This window comes from Nerophis ophidion, linkage group LG09 (genome assembly GCF_033978795.1).
Source record: "Nerophis ophidion isolate RoL-2023_Sa linkage group LG09, RoL_Noph_v1.0, whole genome shotgun sequence".
NCBI lineage: Eukaryota > Metazoa > Chordata > Actinopteri > Syngnathiformes > Syngnathidae > Nerophis > Nerophis ophidion.
Window position 1 is genome coordinate 5,411,980 of NC_084619.1, and position 23,095 is coordinate 5,435,074.

The 23,095-nt window shown below is 37.0% G+C and overlaps 2 protein-coding genes across 9 annotated transcripts in view; one reads left to right on the forward strand and one right to left on the reverse strand.

Moving 5' to 3' along the window:
• alox5a (arachidonate 5-lipoxygenase a) overlaps positions 1-4,823 on the forward strand; it is a 37,938-nt gene extending 33,115 nt beyond the window's left edge. For all 3 annotated transcript variants that reach the window (XM_061910131.1, XM_061910132.1, XM_061910130.1), the window contains 2 exons: positions 2,704-2,874; positions 4,575-4,823. In XM_061910131.1, the coding sequence (XP_061766115.1) occupies positions 2,704-2,874; positions 4,575-4,754 (351 nt within the window). In that variant the 3' untranslated portion in view covers positions 4,755-4,823. The remainder of the gene's footprint in view (positions 1-2,703; positions 2,875-4,574) is intronic.
• An 8,202-nt stretch (positions 4,824-13,025) lies between these two features.
• LOC133558939 (mitogen-activated protein kinase 8-like) overlaps positions 13,026-23,095 on the reverse strand; it is a 74,937-nt gene continuing 64,867 nt past the window's right edge. For 4 of the 6 annotated variants that reach the window (XM_061910138.1, XM_061910134.1, XM_061910133.1 and 1 more), the window contains one exon: positions 13,026-19,092. In XM_061910138.1, coding sequence (XP_061766122.1) covers positions 18,926-19,092 — 167 coding nt within the window. In that variant the 3' untranslated portion in view covers positions 13,026-18,925. Of the gene's footprint in view, positions 19,098-23,095 lie in introns of all 6 variants that reach the window. The other 2 variants (XM_061910139.1, XM_061910137.1) reach the window with 1 other exon arrangement.

Here is a 23,095-nt window from a genome sequence, read left to right on the forward strand (position 1 = left end):
TTTGTGTTTCTTTTACAATGATTTGCAATTATTATTATTATATTATTATTATTATTATTAAATTGGCTACTAATGTATTTGATGAAATATTGTTAAAGTTAACCACAATTTAGATTTATTAATAAAAGTCGCTTACAGAGGTGGAAAAAATTATTCAAAGTGTTTTTTTATTATTATTATTATATTATTATAATTATTAAATTGGCTACTAATGTATTTGATGAAATATTGTTCAAATTAACCACAATTAGAATTAAATACATAGGAGAAAATAGTTTCAAGTGTGTATTAATAATAATTTTTATAAGTCACATTAGAAAGCATGAATACAATTTTTTTATATGATAATTTGCAATAATAACAATTTTAATTAGCATTATAAAAAGGCTACTATTTGATGAAATATTGTTAAAGTTAACCACAATTTAGATTCATTAATAAAAGTCGCTTACAGAGGTGGAACAAATTATTCAAAGTGTTTTTTTATTATTATAAGTTATATTACAAAACATTACATACCAGCACTGAAACGTTTTTTTTTTGTGTTTCTTTTACAATGATTTGCAATTATTAAATTGGCTATTAATGTATTTGATGAAATATTGTTCAAATTAACCACTATTAGGATTAAATACATAGAAGAAAATAGTTTCAAGTGTGTATTAATAATCACATCATTATTTGTATTATCTTTTTTATAAGTCACATTAGAAAGCATGAATACAATTTTTTTACATGATAATTTGTAATATTACAATTTTAATTAGCATAATAAAAAGGCTACTATTTGATGAAATATTGTTAAAGTTAACCACAATTTAGATTTATTAATAAAAGTCGCTTACAGAGGTGGAAAAAATTATTCAAAGTGTTTTTTTATTATTATTACAAGTTATATTACAAAACATTACATACCAGCACTGAAACGATTTTTTTGTGTTTCTTTTACAATGATTTGCAATTATTATTATTATATTATTATTATTATTAAATTGGCTACTAATGTATTTGATGAAATATTGTTCAAATTAACCACAATTAGGATTAAGTACATATGAGAAAATAGTTTCAAGTGTGTATTAATAATCACATCATTATTTGTATTATCTTTTTTACAAGTCACATTAGAAAGCATGAATACACATTTTTTTACATGATAATTTGCAATAATTACAATTTTAATTAGCATTATAAAAAGGCTACTATTTGATGAAATGTTGTCAAAGTTAACCACAATTTAGATTTATTAATAAAAGCCGCTTACAGAGGTGGAACAAATTATTCAAAGTGTTTTATTATTATTATTATAAGTTATATTACAAAACATTACATACCAGCACTGAAACGTTTTTTTGTGTTTCTTTTACAATGATTTGCAATTATTATTATTATATTATTATTATTATTAAATTGGCTACTAATGTATTTGATGAAATATTGTTCAAATTAACCACAATTAGGATTAAGTACATATGAGAAAATAGTTTCAAGCGTGTATTAATAATCACATCATTATTTGTATTATCTTTTTTATAAGTCACATTAGAAAGCATGAATACAACTTTTTTACATGATAATTTGTAATATTACAATTTTAATTAGCATTATAAAAAGGCTACTATTTGATGAAATGTTGTCAAAGTTAACCACAATTTAGATTTATTAATAAAAGCCGCTTACAGAGGTGGAAAAAAATTATTCAAAGTGTTTTTTTATTATTATTATTATAAGTTATATCACAAAACATTACATACCAGCACTGAAACGTTTTTTTTGTGTTTCTTTTACAATGATTTGCAATTATTATTATTATATTATTATTATTATTATTATTAAATTGGCTACTAATGTATTTGATGAAATATTGTTCAAATTAACCACAATTTAGATTTATTAATGAAGTTTGTTAGCATAGGTGAACATCACTTAAAGTGTTTAATAATAATAATAATAATAATAATAATAATCACATCCTCATCCTGATTATTTTTTATTGTAATCATTATTTTTACAAGTTACATTAGGAGCATTACACAACATCACAACAATTTGTTGACGTGATAATTTGTACTAATCTAATATGCTATTCGTCATAATAAAAATATTTGATTAATGAAATGTGTTTAAATAATAGAAAAATATTTTCAAAATTATTTTCTCCTATTTAAATAATTTCATTATGACGATCAACATATCAGATTAGTACAATTTACTAAACTACACTACTTGAAAGTGTATTTTCTTCTTATACATCAATCTATTTGATTACATTTTCACTTACATTAACATGATATCAATGAAAATATATGCAATTATTACAATAAAATATTTTCTTTTTCATTCAACAACCTCAAAGTGCTCCAGAAAAAGAAACCAACAAAATATGAATATACCGTAAAGTCAAAAAATTAAACGAGCAAGTGTCTCCAAAGGTTTAACTGCTGCTGCAGTGCATCTAATACTTTTCACCAAGTATCACCTCAAATAAAACGTGGCTCTTTGTAGTGATCCACAGTATAATACAGTAGCGTAGTGTGCCTAAGTATTCATAAAAAGAGCAATTATTTAATTTAATATTTTTGTCAACTCAATATCGGAATATAAAACACTGTACTTTAATCAAGTAATTATTATGCGTACCACTACAGAGGACATTTTTTACTAGGATATTAATATTCCGTGAACCTTTTTGGCATGTTGAAGTACGACTGGTGTTCCTGGATCCCTAACGCTCCATCCACCATGAGAAGGCCTCCTCCCCACAAGAAGGGCTTGGCCAACGTGACCCTGATCATCGAAAGCCTGCCTGACCGAGGACGCTCCAGCTGGCACCTGGGGGCCGTCTGGGCCCTCAGTCAGTACCAGGAGAACGAGGTGAGGGGCCAAAAGGTCACTTTAAAGGCCTACTGAAATGAGATGTTCTTATTTAAACGGGGATAGCAGCTCCATTCTATGTGTCATACTTGATCATTTCGCCATATTTTTGCTGAAAGGATTTAGTAGAGAACATCGAGGATAAAGTTTGCAACTTTTGGTGGCTAATAAAAAAGCCTTGCCTGTACCGGAAGTAGCAGACGATGTGCGCGTGACGTCACGGGTTGTAGGGCTCCTCACATCCTCTATAATCATGGCCACCAGCAGCGAGAGCGATTCATTTCCTCATTAATTTGAGCGAGGATGAAAGATTCGTGGATGAGGAAAGTGAGAGTGAAGGACTAGAAAAAAAATAAAAGACGAGGGCAGTGGGAGCGATTCAGATGTTATTAGACACATTTACTAGTGTAGCCGAGTGTCCTGGGCTCGCCTATACAGTGTACTTATATAATAAAATAATAAACGGGAGACATTAGAGCAGGTCCGGGAGCCATCGCTTCTTTAATGTGAACTCCTTTTCACCTCTCTCTCCGCAACCACAGCCCCACGGCAACCCTGAAAGGACAAAACTCCCCCTCCTCCTCCTCACACTCTCTGTTAACTTGGGACACCCTGAACTATTTGTTACACTAGGATAATTCTGGAATATCCCTTATCTGCTTATTGTGTTACTAGTGTTTTAGTGAGATTATATGGTACCTGAAAGTCGGAGGGGTGTGTTGACCGCCAGTGTCTCTGATGGAAGCCATGTTTCTCGACGAGGCAAGGTAGTCGGGCTGAGATTCCCCCCCCCCTCCACGGTGTAAGCACCCCGGCCGTCGGGAGGAGGCAAGAGAGGAAGAACGACGCAAACTCTCTGCTCATGTCTACGACGGCGTGGCGCAGTGGAAAAGTGGCCGTGCCCAACCCGGGGGTCCCTGGTTCAATCCCCACCTCGTACCAACGTCCGTTGTGTCCTGAGCAAGACGCTTCACCCTTGCTCCTGATGGGTGCTGGTTGGCGCCTTGCATGGCAGCTCCCTCCATCAGTGTGTGAATGTGAATGGGTAAATGTGGAAGTAGTGTCAAAGTGCTTTGAGTATCTTGAAGGTAGAAAAGCGCTATACAAGTACAACCCATTTATCATTTATTTACGGTAAGAGCCGACTTATTGCCACCATTTTCTCACCGAAACCTGCCGGTTGACATGTGGTCGGGATCCATTTTCGCTTGACCGCTCTGTTCCATAGTCAAACTTCACCGTCAGCTTTCGGGAATGTAAACAAGGAAACACCGGCTGTGTTTGTGCTACTAAAGGCAGCCACAATACACCGCTTCCCACCTACATCTTTCTTCTTTGACGTCTCCATTATTAATTGAACAAATTGCAAAAGATTCAGCAACACAGATGTCCAGAATATTGTGGAATTATGTGATTAAAGCAGACGATTCATAGCTGGGATCGATACTGGATCGAAATGTCCGCTACAATCCGTGACGTAACACGCACGCGTCGTCACACCGCAACGTTTTCAGCAGGATAATTCACGGGGAAATTTAAAATTGCAATTTAGTAAACTAAAGCGGCCATATTGGCATGTGTTGCAATGTTAATATTTCATCATTGATATATAAACTATCAGACTGCGTGGTCGCTAGTAGTGGCTTTCAGTAGGACTTTATGTGTTTCCTTCTACTTCAACACGTTGTCTTCCCCCGTAGTTGTACTTGGGAATGTTCCCCGATGAGCATTTCATCGAGAAGCCAGTGAGGGAAGCCATGGAGAAGTTCCGGAAGAATCTGGTAGAGATCAGCAGCGCCATCAAGAGGAGGAACGAGGGAAAGAAACTGCCTTATTATAACATGTCACCTGACAAAATCCCCAACAGTGTTGCTGTTTGAGGGCTGCATGGTTTTTATATTTCTACTGTTTTTTTTTTTAATTAAATAAACAAGGCAATAAAATACTAACTTTGTTCTTTGATGTTATTTGCCTGATTTAACTAAAATGTTAAGTTTAATATTCATTTATTCTTGCATTATCGATTCATCCATATAAATGTACTTTTTGTAAAATTAGGACTTTTTTTCTTTCAATCATTCAAACTTTAGCAATAAAGCACTTTTCATACATCAAACAAATACAACAAGTGCTTTACAGACCTAAAACTTGTAGTTATTACTTACCATGTTTCTTTTAATAGTGAAACTTTCCCTCAAAAAGTTTATTTTTCCCAGAATTTTTGCCCAAACAAACAACTTTATTTACTTATCTTAATTCATTCTTAGTTATTTCACTTCAAATTTGACTTCTTTCATTCGTTTTTTTAAATGTTATATTAAAAAAATTGGACTTTTTCGTGTAATAGTGCAGCTTTATTGTAAACTAATGCAACTTTTATTCCATGTAAAAAAGACAAATATAAATACCCGTTCCTCCCCACACATTATAATGAATTATTTCTAATTCATATAAGTTGATTGGCAACACCCTAGTGTGTGAATGTTGTCTGTCTATCTGTGTTGGCCCTGCGATGAGGTGGCGACTTGTCCAGGGTGTAAACCGCCTTCCGTCCGGTTGTAGCTGAGATAGACAAAAAGGGAATAAGCGGTAGAAAATGGATGGAATATCCATCCATTTCCTACCGCTTATTCCCTTAAAAGACTACTAATCAAGAGAATAAAAAAAAAAAACAACTGTCGAAATATTACGTGGAAAAAAGACTTTGTCCCCAGAAATAAATTCATCTAGAGGAGAAAAAAATGCGTTCAAGAGTAAAAAATACTAAAAAATAAATAAAATAAATTAAATTTCTTAATCAGATAGGCACCAGCGCCCCCCGCGAACCCAAAAAGGGAATAAGCGGTAGAAAATGGATGGAATATCCATCCATCCATTTTCTACCGCTTATTCCCTTTGGGGTTGCTGGGGTGCTGGCGCCTATCTGATTAAGAAATTTAATTTATTTTATTTATTTTTTAGTATTTTGTTAAGGGAATAAGCGGTAGAAATGGATGGAAAATCCATCAATCCATCCATTTCTACCGCTTATTCCCTTTGGGGTCGCTGGCGCCTATCTCATTAAGAAATGTAATTTATTTGAATTATTTTTTAGTATTTTGTTATTTTGTTAAGGGAATAAGCGGTAGAAAATGGATGGAATATCCATCCATCCATCCATTTCCTACCGCTTATTCCCTTTGGGGTCGCTGGCACCTATCTCATTAAGATATTTAATTTTTATTTTTTAGTATTTTGTTATTTTGTTGAGGGAATAAGCGGTAGAAATGGATGGAATATCCATCAATCCATCCATTTTCCACCGCTTATTGACTTTGGGGTCGCGGGGGCGCTGGTGCCTATCTCATTAAGAAATTGTATTTATTTATTTTTTAGTATTTTGTTAAGGGAATAAGCGGTAGAAAATGGATGGAAAATCCTTCAATCCATCCATTTTCTACCGCTTATTCCCTTTGGGGTCGCTGGCGCCTATCTCATTAAGAAATGTAATTTATTTGAATTATTTTTTAGTATTTTGTTATTTTGTTAAGGGAATAAGCGGTAGAAAATGGATGGAATATCCATCCATCCGTCCATTTTCTACCGCTTATTCCCTTTGGGGTCGCGGGGGCGCTGGTGCCTATCTCATTAAGAAATTTAATTTATTTATTTTTTAGTATTTTGTTAAGGGAATAAGCGGTAGAAAAATGGATGGAATATCCATCAATCCATCCATTTCCTACCGCTTATTCCCTTTGGGGTCGCTGGCGCCTATCTCATTAAGAAATTTAATTAATTTATTTTTTAATATTTTGTTAAGGGAATAAGCGGTAGAAAAATGGATGGAATATCCATCCATCCGTCCATTTGCTACCGCTATTCCATTTGTGGTCGCTGGCGCCTATCTCATTAAGAAATTTAATTTATTTTAATTATTTTTTAGGATTTTGTTATTTTGTTAAGGGAATAAGCGGTAGAAATGGATGGAAGATCCATCAATCCATCCATTTTCTACCGCTTATTCCCTTTGGGGTCACGAAGGCGCTGGCGCCTATCTCATTAAGAAATGTAATTTATTTTAATAATTTTTTAGTATTTTGTTATTTTGTTAAGGGAATAAGCGGTAGAAAAATGGATGGAATATCCATCCATCCATCCATTTTCTACCGCTTATTCCCTTTGGGGTCGCTGGCGCCTATCTCATTAAGAAATGTAATTTATTTTATTTATTTTTTAGTATTTTGTTATTTTGTTAAGGGAATAAGCGGTAGAAAATGGATGGAATATCCATCCATCCGTCCATTTTCTACCGCTTATTCCCTTTGGGGTCGCGGGGGCGCTGGTGCCTATCTCATTAAGAAATTTAATTTATTTATTTTTTAGTATTTTGTTAAGGGAATAAGCGGTAGAAAATGGATGGAAAATCCATCAATCCATCCATTTTCTACCGCTATTCCCTTTGGGGTCGCTGGCGCCTATCTCAATAAAAAATTTAATTTATTTTAATTATTTTTTAGGATTTTGTTATTTTGTTAAGGGAATAAGCGGTAGAAATGGATGGAAAATCCTTCAATCCATCCATTTTCTACCGCTTATTCCCTTTGGGGTCGCTGGCGCCTATCTCATTAAGAAATTTAATTTATTTTTTAGTATTTTGTTATTTTGTTAAGGGAATAAGCGGTAGAAATGGATGGAACATCCATCAATCCATCCATTTTCTACCGCTTATTCCCTTTGGGGTCGCGGGGGCGCTGGTGCCTATCTCATTAAGAAATGTAATTTATTTTTTAGTATTTTTTACTCTTGAACGCATTTTTTTCTCCTCCAGATGAATTTATTTCCGGTGTCAAGCCAAATTTGTGCCCAGCCGAAATAAGTGCCCAGGGGGGGTGTGCACAGTCCACAGGTGCGCCGGGCAGTTTTTTGGCAGGGCGGCGTCATTGTCAAACCAACGAGTGTGTAGCGAGAGAGAGACTGTCCACTATTTTTAAAAGGTTAATTCACTAAAATTAAAACTACTGATTTTATTTGTTTCATCCTGCTGTTTGTCCATATTTAATAGCCTAAGACAATATATATCACAGTAACTTTGGAATGATACGTTTTTTCTTTTAGCTAACAATATCAGCAAATCCACAGGGGCAATTATTTCGCAAGCCGTCCCATACACACTTTATACAATAGGGTGGGCATATATTTCGCTCTTAAGGCGCTAAATATACGCCCCAACACGCTTGGGCACTTATTTTGCTGCGAGCACTTATTTGGCTTGACACTGGGGACAAAGTCTTTTTTCCAAGTAATATTCCGACAATTTTTTTTTAAATTCTCTTGATTAGCACCGTAGTCTTTTAATTTTATGCATGTGGTTTCCGAAAATTCAGCTTTTTTCCTTCCTAATATTTAAATTTCATATTTATTTCATTCACTCAATATCAACTACAAACAACTGATAGAACATCAAAATAAATCATGAACGAAAAAAGTGCAGAAAGAAGCATAAACATATAATATCTGCACTTTATTTGCTTTTTGACTATGAAGGTCATATTTCAATGTTGTAACACACAACAACAAAAACATCAACCTACTCAAAGTCATATTGTTTCATCATCAAGATCAGGGGTCTCAGACACGTTATTTTGTGGCCCCCACCTTAATATGAAAGTTTAATGTTAGAGCGGCCTGCAAGTTTTACATGAATGGCACTTGACAGCGTTGTGTTATTTGGGTCCAAAATGGCTCTTTCAACGTTTTGCGTTGCCTACCCTCGCATTGGTGGAAAAGCGGCAAATGAGTTAAAGCGACAGAAACGTTTCCATGGAGACGAGGGTTTTCTTACGTGCCTGGCTGCAGTCCCACCGCGACACCTGTCCGTCAGTAATAACAGTCCCCGATAACCTGGAACAATTCAAAACCCTTCCATCCATCCATTTCCTACCGCTTATTCCCTATGGTGTCGCTGGTGCCTATCTCAGCTACAATCCTAACCGTTTTTTTTTTAATTTAATTTGCATTGCCTCACATTTCTTAATTCTCATTTTGATTTTATTTTGTGTTGAAAATAAAAATAAAGACATTTAAAAATGTATTTTTTTAAAGAAATCTTTTCTCGCGGCCCAGACTCTGCATCCAGTGGCCCCCAGGTAAATTGAGTTTGAGACCCCTGATCAAGGTTTTTATTTATTATTTATTGGGGCGGCATAGCTCGGTTGGTAGAGCGGCCGTGTCAGCAACTTGAGGGTTGCAGGTTCGATTCCCGCTTGTGCCATCCTAGTCACTGCCGTTGTGTCCTTGGGCAAGACACTTTACCCACCTGCTCCCAGTGCCACCCACACTGGTTTAAATGTAACTTAGATATTGTGTTTCACTATGTAAAGCGCTTTGAGTCACTAGAGAAAAGCGCTATATAAATATAATTCACTTCACAAAATTCACAAATATAGAAAGGTTTTTATTAATTTTACAATGTTTTTGCGTAAATTGAGTCCTTCAAACTATGGGATTACTTTTTTCCGGTAACAAATGTTTTACAAACCTGATATGAATATTATTTTTGAGTGATCCCTGTTGCTAGGCAGATTCTGGGATTCTATAAGCCCTTTAAGAACATCCCCAAACACATTAAGTGATGAAGTTCATCTGCTCCGGTGTTACACTTTCATCAACTATTTCATGAGAGAACTTCCTTTCATGTCACTTCCACGCACGTCATCAATACAAGCGCCGTCACCTGGATTACGCCCGTACAATAATTGCACGTCTCCCCTGCCAGCTGTGCCCACACGCCCTTCAGCATCGTGACTGCTCTTGTCGTCATGACTCCCAGTTGGACTGAAGTGCAGCCATGCGTCACAACTCTGTCATAATGCAAAATGTCACTTAGACAAAAGATGCACATCACCTCCTTCACTCTCACCCACACTCTCTTTTAAACCACGAACATGAAGTTCGCTTTCCCTGCTTACATGTTTCTCAATATATATATATATATATATATATATGTACATACATACAGTGGGGCTAAAAAGTATTTAGTCAGCCAGCGATTGTGCAAGTTCTCCCACTTAAAATGATGACAGAGGTCTGTCATTTTCATCATAGGTACACTTCAACTGTGAGAGACAGAATGTGAAAAGAAAATCCAGGAATTCACATTGTTGGAATTTTAAATAATTTATTTTGGCTGAAAATAAGCATTCAAAGCTCTCACTGATGGAAGGAGGTTTTGGCTCAAAATCTCACGATACATGGCCCCATTCATTCTTTCCTTAACACGGATCAATCGTCCTGTCCCCTTAGCAGAAAAATAGCCCCAAAGCATGATGTTTCCACCCCCATGCTTCACAGTAGGTTTGGTGTTCTTGGGATGCAACTCAGTATTCTTCTTCCTCCAAACACGACGAGTTGAGTTTATACCAAAAAGTTTTATTTTGGTTTCATCTGACCACATGACATTCTCCCAATCCTCTGCTGTATCATCCATGTATCCATTTTGGTATAAACTCAACAAAAGTCTTCCATTTTCTTATAATAAAGCTGACAGTTGACTTTGGCGTATATAAATATACATATATATATATATATATATATACGTACATATATACATACACACACACACACATACACATATATATACATACTATATATACATAAATACATGCACATATATATACACATATATATATATACACATATATATATACACACATATACATTTATATACACAGACACCCATACATGTATACACACTCACATATACATATACATATATATATATATATATATATAAACACACATGTACATATATACACACCCACATATATATATATATATATACATACACACACACACACATACACATATCTAAATATATAGACACACATGTAAATATATATATATATATGCACACACATGTATATACACATATATATGTGTGTGTGTGTATATATATATATATACACATATATATGTATGTGCGTGTGTATATATATATATATATACATATATGTGTGTGTGTGTATATGTATATGTATATATATATATATATATATATATATGTGTGTGTGTGTATATGTATGAATATATATATATAATTAATATATAATATATATTCTACTTTTGTTACAACTTAAAAAAAAAAAATCCACGTTATTGCTCCTTTCTAACTTTATTTATCCTCTTAACTTTTTTTTTTCTTTAGGAGAAGTTCTTTCATCAATTAAATGTTAGGTTTTCATTTTTAATAAATTGAAGACTTTTTCCACTTTTAAATGACTAGTTTTTTCTCTTATTAATACTAATTATGATTAATTCATTAATTTTCTTTCTCTGAATATTATATGAGTAATAAGATCATATGTAATACTGAAGCTTTTTTCTTGGAGTAAAAGGACTTTTATCAGTTGTATTTTTGTGACTACTTTCAATGGTCATTGAAACTATAAAACTGTCCTCGGACCCTCATGTCCTCTTTCACCAACCGGGACCACCAGTAAGAACATGATTACAGAAAGGACTTCCTACCTGGGCAACATGGTGGTGACGTGGTTAGCACCTCTGCCTCACAGTCAGGAGGCCCGGGTGTGAATCTCTATTGGAAGATCTCACTTAGTGTGGAGTTTGCATGTTGTCCTTGTGCATGCCGGCCAGTTCTCTGCAGGCAGTCTGGCTTCCTCCTACAGTCCAAAGACATGCATGTTAGACCAACCCCAGACTTCAAGATGGTGTCAATATGTGAATGCTTGTCTAAATGTGCCAGTCTGCTGGGATCGGCTCCAGCAGGGGTCACCAACCTTTTTGAAAGCAAGAGCTACTTCTTGGGTACTGATTAAGGCGAAGGGCTACCAGTTTGATACACACTTAAATAAATTGCCAGAAATAGCCAATTTGCTCAATTTACCTTTAATAAATAAATCTATATATATATAAAAAAAATGGGTATTTCTGTCTGTCATTCCGTCGTAGATTTTTTTTCCTTTTACGGAAGGTTTTTTGTAGAGAATAAATGATGAAAAAAAACCACTTAATTGAACGGTTGAAAAGAGGAGAAAACACACAAAAAAAATGAAAATTAAATTTTGAAACATAGCTTATCTTCAAATCTTCAATTTTAACTCTTTAAAATTCAAAGTTCAACTGAAAAAAATGAAGAGAAAAACTAGCAAATTCGAATTTTTTTGAAAAAATTAAAAAAAGATTTTATGGAACATGATTAATAATTTTCCTGGTTAAGATTAATTTTAGAATTTTGATGACATGTTTTGAATAGGTTAAAATCCAATCTGCACTTTGTTAGAATATATAACAAAATGGACCAAGCAATATTTCTAACAAAGACAAATCATTATTTCTTCTAGATTTTCCAGAACAGAAATTTTAAAAGAAATTCAAAAGACTTTGAAATAAGATTTAAATTTGATTCTACAGATTTTCTAGATTTGCCAGAATAGTTTTTTTGAATTTTAATCATGATAAGTTTGAAGAAATATTTCGCAAATATTCTTCGTCGAAAAAAACACAGCTAAAATGAAAAATTTAAATTAATATGTATTTATTATTCTTTACAATAAAAAAAAACATGAATATTGATTTAAATTGTCAGGAAAGAAGAGGAAGGAATTTAAAAGGTAAAAATGTATATATGTTTAAAAATCCTAAAATCCTTTTTCAGGTTGTATTTTTTCTCTAAAATGGTCTTTCTAAAAGTTATAAGAAGCAAACTAAAAAAATGAATGAATTTATTTAAACAAGTGAAGACCAAGTCTTTAAAATATTTTCTTGGATTTTCAAATTCCATTTGAGTTTTGTCTCTCTTAGAATTAAAAATGTCGAGCAAAGCGAGACCAGCTTGCTAGTAAATAAATAAAATTTTAAAAATAGAGGCAGCTCACTGGTAAGTGCTGCTCTTTGAGCTATTTTTAGAACAGGCCAGCGGGCGACTCATCTGGTCCTTACGGGCACCGCCTTGGTGACCCCTGCCTTAAAGTATAGGTAAAAAATAAACAAATAATAATAACTGAAGGAGTTCTTACCTTTTACATCCTGTTAAGTCAAAGAAACAGAAAAACATTCAAATTCAACTCCTTTATTTGTCAGAGTTGAAGATGGACACGTTCACTTTTTTTTTTTTAATGTACTGAAGTTAGGATCATTCAAAAAAAACAAACAAATAAACAAAGAAAAAAAACAGCTTTAATATCTTTGTCAGTATTTTACAATCCAGTTACGCTAACGGACTTTCTGGTTCCTGCACTTTAAAGACTATTCTACTCTTTGTTTGAAGAGGAAAACCACACAAAAAAAAAGAGGAAGCCACAACAGTCGTTTGAAATATGGCCCAGAAAGTGCGAGGACATGCATCACAACAATCCCCAAAGTGCATTCTGGGAACGAGTGGCGTGCCCATACAGGATGACTGTAATGACCGGACACGCGGGTCAAGTCCTCCGATACAATCCCAATGGAACCGGCATGTTGACCAGCTCCCAAACTGACATCTACACTACAATGTACACCTCCTTGTATGGACTACTCTAAAAATCTAACTATATTGCACAGAAAACAATGCAATCAAATTCAAGGGGGCAGGAAATGCATTCAAAACTTCTGATCTACATCCAACAAATGCACTTAAAATAAATAAATAAATAATATATACAAGGACAAAAAGGAGATTTTCAACATTTTGAGTGATATGCATACTGGAGCTTTAAAAATGTGTGTTAGTGAGGTAGAACTCAACTTGGAGAGGAGTTAAACAAAATCACTTGAAACGAGGTTAAGGGCACTTAAATAAAAGATCTTAAAATAGCAGACATCTATGAACAATGTCTGAAAGCATACGTTCAAATCGCTGCTAAATTACCATGAAAACGCAAACAAGATTAAATACCGTTTGAGCTATTTTTGACCATTTTAAAAAACATGTCGTCATTTTGTCAATGTGTTTGTGTGCGCCGACCCTTAAAGGGGAACATTATCACCAGACCTATGCAAGTGTCAATATATGTATTTTTTTAACCGATTTCCGAACTCTAAATGGGTGAATTTCGGCAAATTAAACGCCTTTCTGTTTATCGGTCTTTTAGCGATGACGTCACCGAGGTAACACACCCACCATTTTCATTTTCACATTACAAACACCGGGTCTCAGCTCTGTTATTTTCCCGTTTTTTCGACTATTTTTTGGAACCTTGGAGACATCATGCCTCGTCTGTGTGTTGTCGGAGGGTGTAACAACACTAACAGGGAGGGATTCAAGTTGCACCACTGGCCCGAAGATGCCAAAGTGTCTGCCGCCAGACCCCCATTGAATGTGCCAGAGTGTCTCCACATTTTACAGGCGATGCTAAGACAGACATGGCACAGAGATGTATGGATAACCTGCAGATGCATTTGCAACTATAGTCAACGAAATCACAAAGGTGAGTTTTGTTGATGATGACTGCCAGCTAATCGATGCTAACATGCTACGCTAATCGATGCTAACATGCTTTTTACCGGCGGCGCTAATGCAGACATGGCACAGAGATGTATGGATAACCTGCAGATGCATTTGTAACTATATTACGTTTCCTTCCACCCACATTTAATGCGAAAATAACACTTACCAATCGACGGATTTAAGTTGCTCCAGTGGCAAAAGATGCGAAAGTCCTGATCGTTTGGTCCGCACATTTTACCGGCGATGCTAACGCAGCTATTCGGCCATGCTATGGCTATGAATAGCGTCAATAGCTTCAGTTTATTCTTCAATACTTTCATACTCCAACCATCTGTTTCAATACATGCGTAATCTGTTGAATCGCTTAAGTCGCTGAAATCCGAGTTTGAATCCGAGCTAATTTCGCTATATCTTGCTGTGGTATTCCCATTGTTTGTTTACATTGGCAGCACTGTGTGACGTCACAGGGAAATGGCCAGTGTCTTCGCAGAGAGCGAAAATAAGGCACTTTAAAGCTTTATTTAGGGATATTCCGAGACCGGTAAAATTTTGAAAAAAACCTTTAAAAAAATACAACAAGCCACTGGGAACTGATTTGTATTGTTTTCAAGCCTTTTGAAATTGGGATAATGTTCCCCTTTAAAGGGGAACATTATCACCAAACCTATGCAAGCGTCAATATATACCTTGATGGTGCAGAAAAAAGACCATGTATTTTTAAAACGGATTTCCGAACTCTAAATGGGTGAATTTCGGCCTGTCTTTTTATCGGTCTTTTAGCGATGACGTCACCGAGGTAACACACCCGCCAAATTCATTTTCACATTACAAACACCGGGTCTCAGCTCTGTTATTTTCCCGTTTTTTCGACTATTTTTTGGAACCTTGGACACATCATGCCTCGTCGGTGTGTTGTCGGAGGGTGTAACAACACTAACAGGGAGGGATTCAAGTTGCACCACTGGCAAGAAATCTGCCGCCAGACCCCTATTGAATGTACCAGAGTGTCTTCACATTTGACCGGCGATGCTAAGACAGACATGGCACAGAGATGTATGGATAACCTCCAGATGCATTTGCAACCATTAAGTCAACGAAATCACAAAGGTGAGTTTTGTTGATGTTGTTGACTTATGTGCTAATCAGACATATTTGGTCACGGCATGACCGCCAGCTAATCGACGCTAAAATGCTACGCTAATCGATGCTAACATGCTATTCACGCTAGCTGTATGTACATTTGAAACTAGATACCCGCATTTAATGCGAAACAAACACTTACCAATCGACGGATTTAAGTTGCTCCAGTGTCACAAGATGCAAAAGTCCTAAAATGTGGTCCGCACATTTTACCGGCCATGCTAGTAAGGTAGCCAAGCTGTGGGCCACTTCATTAGGTACACCCACGCTATGGCCGAATAGCGTCAATTTCTTCTTCAATTTCGTTTTCGCTATCTGCCTCCATACTCCGACCATCTGTTTCAATACATGCGTAATCTGTTGAATCGCTTAAGCCGCTGAAATCCGAGTCTGAATCCGAGCTACTGTCGCTATATCTTGCTGTGGTAACCGCCATGTTTGTTTGTATTGGCAGGACTGTGTGACGTCACAGGGAAATGGATAGTGGTTTCGAAGATAGCGAAAATAAGACACTTTAAAGCTTTATTTAGGGATATTCCGGGACCGGTAAAATTTTGAAAAAAATTTCAAATAATACAACAAGCCACTGGGAACTGATTTTTTATTGTTTTTAACCCTTTTGAAATTGTGATAATGTTCCCCTTTAACTGAGCGAAAAGGGTGAGATTTGGTCTAAACGCGTTATGTTGCTTCTCTGGCAAATGCACCACATGATGGCGGTTTTTACAACTTGGCGGCCATCAGAGGGACTTGGCAACGACAAAAAACCCCAAAACCAGTGAAGTTGGCACGTTGTGTAATTTGTAGATAAAAACAGAATACAATGATTTGCAAATCCTTTTCAACTTATATTCAATTGAATAGACTGCAAAGACAAGAGATTTAATGTTTAAACTGAGAAACTTATTTTTTTTGTGTGCAAATAATCATTAACATAGAACTTAATGGCAGCAACACATTGCAAAAAAGTTGGCACAGGGGCATTTTTACCACTGTGTTACATGGCCTTTCCTTTAAACAACACTCAGTAAACGTTTGGGAACTGAGAAGACCAATTTTTGAAGCTTTTCAGGTGGAATTCTTTCCCATTCTTGCTTGACGTACAGCTTAGGTTGTTCAACAGTCTCCGTTGTCGTATTTTAGGCTTCACACATTTTCAATTGGAGACAGGTCTGTACTACAGGCAGGCCAGTCTAGTACCCGCATTGTTTTACTAAGAAGCCACGCTGTTGTAACACGTGGCTTGGCATTGTCTTGCTGAAATAAGCAGGGGCGTCCATGATAATGTCAAGTCAAGTCAGTCAAGTCAGCTTTATTTGTCAATTTCTTTACATGTGAAGACATACAAAGGAATCAAAATTTTGTTTCACACTCTCCCATGCGTAGAATGTTGCTTGGATAGCAACATATGTTGCTCCAAAATTTGTATGTACCTTTCAGCATTAATGGTGCCTTTACAGATGTGTAAGTTACCCATGCCTTGGGCACTAATACACCTCCATACCGTCACAGATGCTGGCTTTTCAACTTTGCGCTTAGAACAATCTGGATGGTTATTTTCCTCTTTGTTCCCGAGGACACAACGTCCACAGTTTCCAAAAACAATTTGAAATGTGGACTCGTCAGACCACAACACACTTTTCCCACTTTGCATCAGTCCATTTTAGATGAACTTGGGGCACAGCGAAGCCGGCGGTGTTTCTGGGTGTTGTTGATAAATGGCTTTGGCTTTGCATAGTGGAATTTTAACTAGCGATGAACAGTAGTTACTAACAGTGGTTTCCTGAAGTGTTCTTGAGCTCATGTGGTGATATCCTTTACACACTGATGTGGCTTTTTGATGTAGTACTGCCTGAGGAATCCAAGGTCACGGGCTTAGCCGCTTACGTGCTGGGATTTCTCCAGATTCTCTGAAACTTTTGATGATATTATGGACCGTAGATGGTGAAATGCCCAAATTCCTTGCAATATCTTGTTGAGAACTGTTGTTCTAAAACTTTGACAATTTGCTCACACATTTGTTCACAAAGTGGTGACCCCTCGCCCCGTCCTTGTTTGTGAATGACTGAGCATTTCATGGAAGCTGCTTGTCTATCTGTGTTGGCCCTGCGATGAAGTGGCGACTTGTCCAGGGTGTACCCCGCTTTCCACCCGATTGTAGCTGAGATAGGCGCCAGCGCCCCCCGCGACCCCAAAAAGGGAATAAGCGGTAGGAAATGGATGGATGGATGCTTTTATACCCAATCATGGCACCCACCTGTTCCCAATTAGCCCGTTCACCTGTGGGATGTTCCAAATAAGTGTTTGATGAGCATTCCTCAACTTTCTCAGTCTTTTTTTGCTAATATTTGCAAAAAAAAACAACATTTACCAGTTTGACTGTTAAGTATCTTGTCTTTGCAGTCTACTCAATTGAATACAGGTTGATAAGGATTTGTATTTTGTTTTTATTTAAAATTTCAACGACGTGCCAACTTCTCTGGTTTTTGGGTATCGTAATTATCCATGAGCGATTGCCCATTTAATTTATAATCATAAAACTGAGGATTTGTGTATTCCATGTGTACTAGCATGTATTACGAAGCATTTTATAAGGGAAAGCCCTCATTTTTTTTCACCGTAATAAAATCTAAATTTAAAAATAATCGGCCAACAGAACTGGAAAAATATGACGGGACAAATTTGCATTTTGGCACATTAAAATATTGTTTATTTTAAGATTTACAGCTCAAATTTTAATTCATCCTTCAGCACCCCCGCGTCCCCGAGAGGGACAAGCGGTATAAAAATGGATGGATGGATTAAATATGACAAGAAAGTTGTTTAAATAAGTACGTCCGACCAATGTTTCAGGTAATTAACTCTGCTAAGATTAAAATGTTTGCATTGTTCCTACTTTCGGCGCCTTGTTTGTCTTTTTTTGCGTACATTCACCCTGTTGTTTAACCGAGAAATTACAGTTAAAAAAGTGAGTTTTACAGGGAAACCAGTGACATCCAACGCGTGTGAAAATACGCCAACATGGAGGAAAACGCTTTACAGGTATGCATTGTAACATTCATAATAAAACCTACTGGATGGCGAATTCATTCAAAACGTCACCCGAATGCTGAATCAGCATTTTAAGAAGATATTTTAAAAAATAACAGTGTGGTGCTAACAGTGGTCACTGTGTAGCTGCAGCTAAAAAACGGTGTTGAAATTCATTCTAATGCTTTCCTCTCGTTACAAGGTTCACATCAAAACACACTCTTGATTCTTTTGCAGCAAAAATACCATAATAATAATAATAATAATAATAATGGTACAATTTCAAAACATTTACAGTAGTATTGAGGGCAATAACAACAAACTGTACATTAAAAGCGCAGCTCTACAAACTAACATGAGAACTATCTCATCTCAAACACTATATAAGGTGCACTGATGAGGATAGGTTACAGTTGAGTAAGTGTGTGTGTGTGTGTGTGTGTGTGTGTGTGTGTGTTATCTGCAACAAGCCAGAGCCCCGAGAGTGGTGTGGCTGTCCAAATTGCTGTCCGTTTCAGAGGTCACCGTGGGCTCTGTGGACATGGACGACACATCATTGGCTGAAGAGGAGGAGGAGGAGGAGGAGGCAGAGGGTTGAGGGGGGCTGTCAATCACTGCTGCACCTGTGCTGCGAAAAACACACGTCAAGGCATAGGTTTCAAGGGAAAAATGGACAATTTTAAATTGTATTTTTAAAATATAAATATTAAATTTAAGTAAAAAAAAACCATGTTGAGGACAGTGTGAGAAATTCATGGCAGTGACCATGATGTGTACTTTCTTTGAGTTTGTAAGCACGGCATTTACTTGTATGACCCGATCCAAACAACCTTCCCAAGTCATGATGCAGAAAAAAAAAAAATTCTACCGGCAAAAAAAAGTCAACACACATTGTCACACATAACACAACCTGCTTACTGAACTTTGCGGATATTATAAACAAAAACGTGCCGCATCCCCATAAAAAAATGGAAATTACACCCTTTTAAAGGGGAACATTATCACCAAACCTATGCAAGCGTCAATATATACCTTGATGGTGCAGAAAAAAGACCATGTATTTTTTTAACCGATTTCCGAACTCTAAATGGGTGAATTTTGGCAAATTAAACGCCTTTCTGTTTATCGGTCTTTTAGCGATGACGTCAGAACGTGACGTCATTTTCATTTTCAACACATTACAAACACTGTTATTTTCCGTTTTTTCGACTATTTTTTGGAACCTTGGAGACATCATGCCTCGTGGGTGTGTTGTCGGAGGGTGTAACAACACTAACAGGGAGGGATTCAAGTTGCACCACTGGCAAGTAATCTGCCGCCAGACCCCCATTGAATGTACCAAACTGTCTTCACATTTGACCGGCGATGCTAAGACAGACATGGCACAGAGATGTATGGATAACCTGCAGATGCATTTGCAACGATTAAGTCAACGAAATCACAAAGGTGAGTTTTGTTGATGTTGTTGACTTATGTGCTAATCAGACATATTTGGTCACGGCATGACTGCCAGCTAATCGATGCTAACATGCTATTTACGCTAGCTGTATGTACATTTGAAACTAGATACCCACATATAATGCGAAACAAACACTTACCAATCGACATATTTAAGTTGCTCCAGTGTCACAAGATGCGAAAGTCCTGATCGTTTGGTCTGCACATTTTACCGGCGATGCTAATAAGGCAGCCATGCTATGGGCCACTTCATTAGGTACACCCACGCTATGGCCGAATAGCGTCAATAGCTATTCGCTCAATAGCTTCAATTTCTTCTTCAATTTCGTTTTCGCTATCTGCCTCCATACTCCGACCATCTGTTTCAATACATGCCTAATCTGTTGAATCGCTTAAGCCGCTGAAATCCGAGTCTGAATCCGAGCTAACGTCGCTATATGTTGCTGTGGTAACCGCCATGTTGTTTGTATTGGCAGCACTGTATGACGTCACAGGGAAATGGATAGTGGTTTCGAAGATAGCGAAAATAAGGCACTTTAAAGCTTTATTTAGGGATATTCCGGGACCGGTAAAATTTTGAAAAAAACTTCAAAAAACACAACAAGCCACTGGGAACTGATATTTATTGTTTTTAACCCTTTTGAAATTGTGATAATGTTCCCCTTTAAATCCATTGCAAGGAATGATGGTAAAAATGCGAAAGACTCACATGTTTGACGTTTAGCTGCTTGATCATTTTGATTGATTACAAACAAAGCTTTAATGATCATTTGACAAAACTAGTAAAAATATGTTGCAATAGTAAACATTAGTGGTGGCCTAAGACGTTTGCACCCAAAATGTCAAGAAAAAGCGTTTCAAGGGATAATAAATATGCGTTCAGTGCAGCAGTGTGATCCAGGGAGGATATTGTACATCACAGACTTGCCAACACTCCCGATTTTCCCGGGAGACTCCCGAATTTCAGTGCTTCTCCCGAAAATCTTCCGGGGCAACCATTCCCCCCAATTTCCACCCGCACAACAGTATTGGGGGCGTGCCTTAAAGGCACTGTCTTTAGCGTCCTCTCTCACCTAAAAAGGAGACTATTATATATGTCTCCGTTATCCATAGGTTTATCTATAACCCATAAAGTAGGCAGGCACGGAGCTATTTCTCAGCGTGTGTTTGTTCCAGCCGGCACGTTTATACACTGACACACAACATTCGGATTCCCATCATGCATTGCTTTAAAACTACGGCAAGTAGTAATGTCCAAAAACATAACAGAGACGAAGCAGAAGAACGAAGACGAGACATGGCGACGAAGAGTAAGAAGAAGAAGTACGTTTGCAAGTTCCTAAATGATTGGAAAAACTTAATTTCAGTTCATACAGGACAGCTCGAAGGGGAAGGGATATGCTGCCTGCAAATTTTATAGATCAGACTTCTCCTTTGAACACGGTGGCCGAACGGATATACTCATTCATCAATCATCAATCAATCAATGTTTACTTATATAGCCCTAAATCACTAGTGTCTCAAAGGGCTGCACAAACCACCACGACATCCTCGGTAGGCCCACATAAGGGCAAGGAAAACTCACACCCAGTGGGACATCGGTGACAATGATGACTATGAGAACCTTGGAGAGGAGGAAAGCAATGGATGTCGAGCGGGTCTAACATGATACTGTGAAAGTTCAATCCACAATGGATCCAACACAGTCGCGAGAGTCCAGTCCAAAGCGGATCCAACACAGCAGCGAGAGTCCCGTTCACAGCGGAGCCAGCAGGAAACCATCCCAAGCGGAGGCGGATCAGCATCGCAGAGATGTCCCCAGCCGATACACAGGCAAGCAGTACATGGCCACCGGATCGGACCGGACCCCCTCCACAAGGGAGAGTGGGACATAGAAGAAAAAGAAAAGAAACGGCAGATCAACTGGTCTAAAAAGGGAGTCTATATAAAGGCTAGAGTATACAAATGAGTTTTAAGGTGAGACTTAAATGCTTCATGAACGGATTATTTATACATACATATATATCAATCAATCAATGTTCATTTATATAGTCCTAGTGTCTCAAAGGGCTGCACAAACCACAACACAAACCACTACGACATCCTCGGTATATAAGAAATACTTGAAAATATATACATTAACCCAGTACATGTGCGTGTTTACGTATTATAATAATATAATAGCTATATAATTAATGATTCTTATAACTGCATTTAAAGAATATGTGAAAGTTCAACTCTTAACGTATTTACTTCCATGACAACCTCTATAAAAAATATATATATAAATAAATAAAAATTTTTTGGGGGGAATTTGGATTCTTATTTTTAGTTAAGCTGCCAGAATCAGACATTAAAAGCAAGTAATTAAAAACCTTTAAAAGTGCAGATTCAGTACTGTGCAAAGCTTTGTATCCAGACTGAAATGGATCTAAAGTGCTTTAGAACAAAATCTAAATAACATGACCCCTTTAATGTGCCTTTTGTTTGAAAATAGACCTGACTAGACCCGCTCATTGGCAGTGTGAGCCCTATGTTCCGGAAAATACGGTACACATAACTGGAAGCAGCTTCAAATGCTCTCAATTTTGATTTGAAAGCATTCATGCTGCAGAGACAAAAGCTTTTTCCCCCCAGCTCTGTGCGAGCAAAAGTGACAGAGTGCAACATGGAAACTCTCAGTGCATAAAAGTCTATACTTCTGTGTGATCATTGTACAGATGTAAGAGGGCAATGGTCCCAGAAGAGCCTCCTAAATAACCGTGTAGAAATGACACTGTCTCCTAGTGGACACAGAAGGCCATCCCACCCGAGAGTACACAGGACAGTTTGTGACAAACCTCAAAAGAGCATCTGAAGGCAGGAACGTGTAGCATTCACATAAAAAAAAGGTCACCATAATCTAAAGATAAAAATGTGGCAGAGACAAGGCGCTTTTTTCTTTTTACACCAAGAGAAAAACCTATCACGGAAGAAAACATTTCTTCACCGGTTTATCAATCCATCCATCCATCCATCCATCCATCCATCCATCCATCCATCCATCCATCATCTTCCGCTTATCCGAGGTCGGGTCGCGGGGGCAGCAGCCTAAGCAGGGAAGCCCAGACTTCCCTATCCCCAGCCACTTCGTCTAGCTCTTCCCGGGGGATCCCGAGGCGTTCCCAG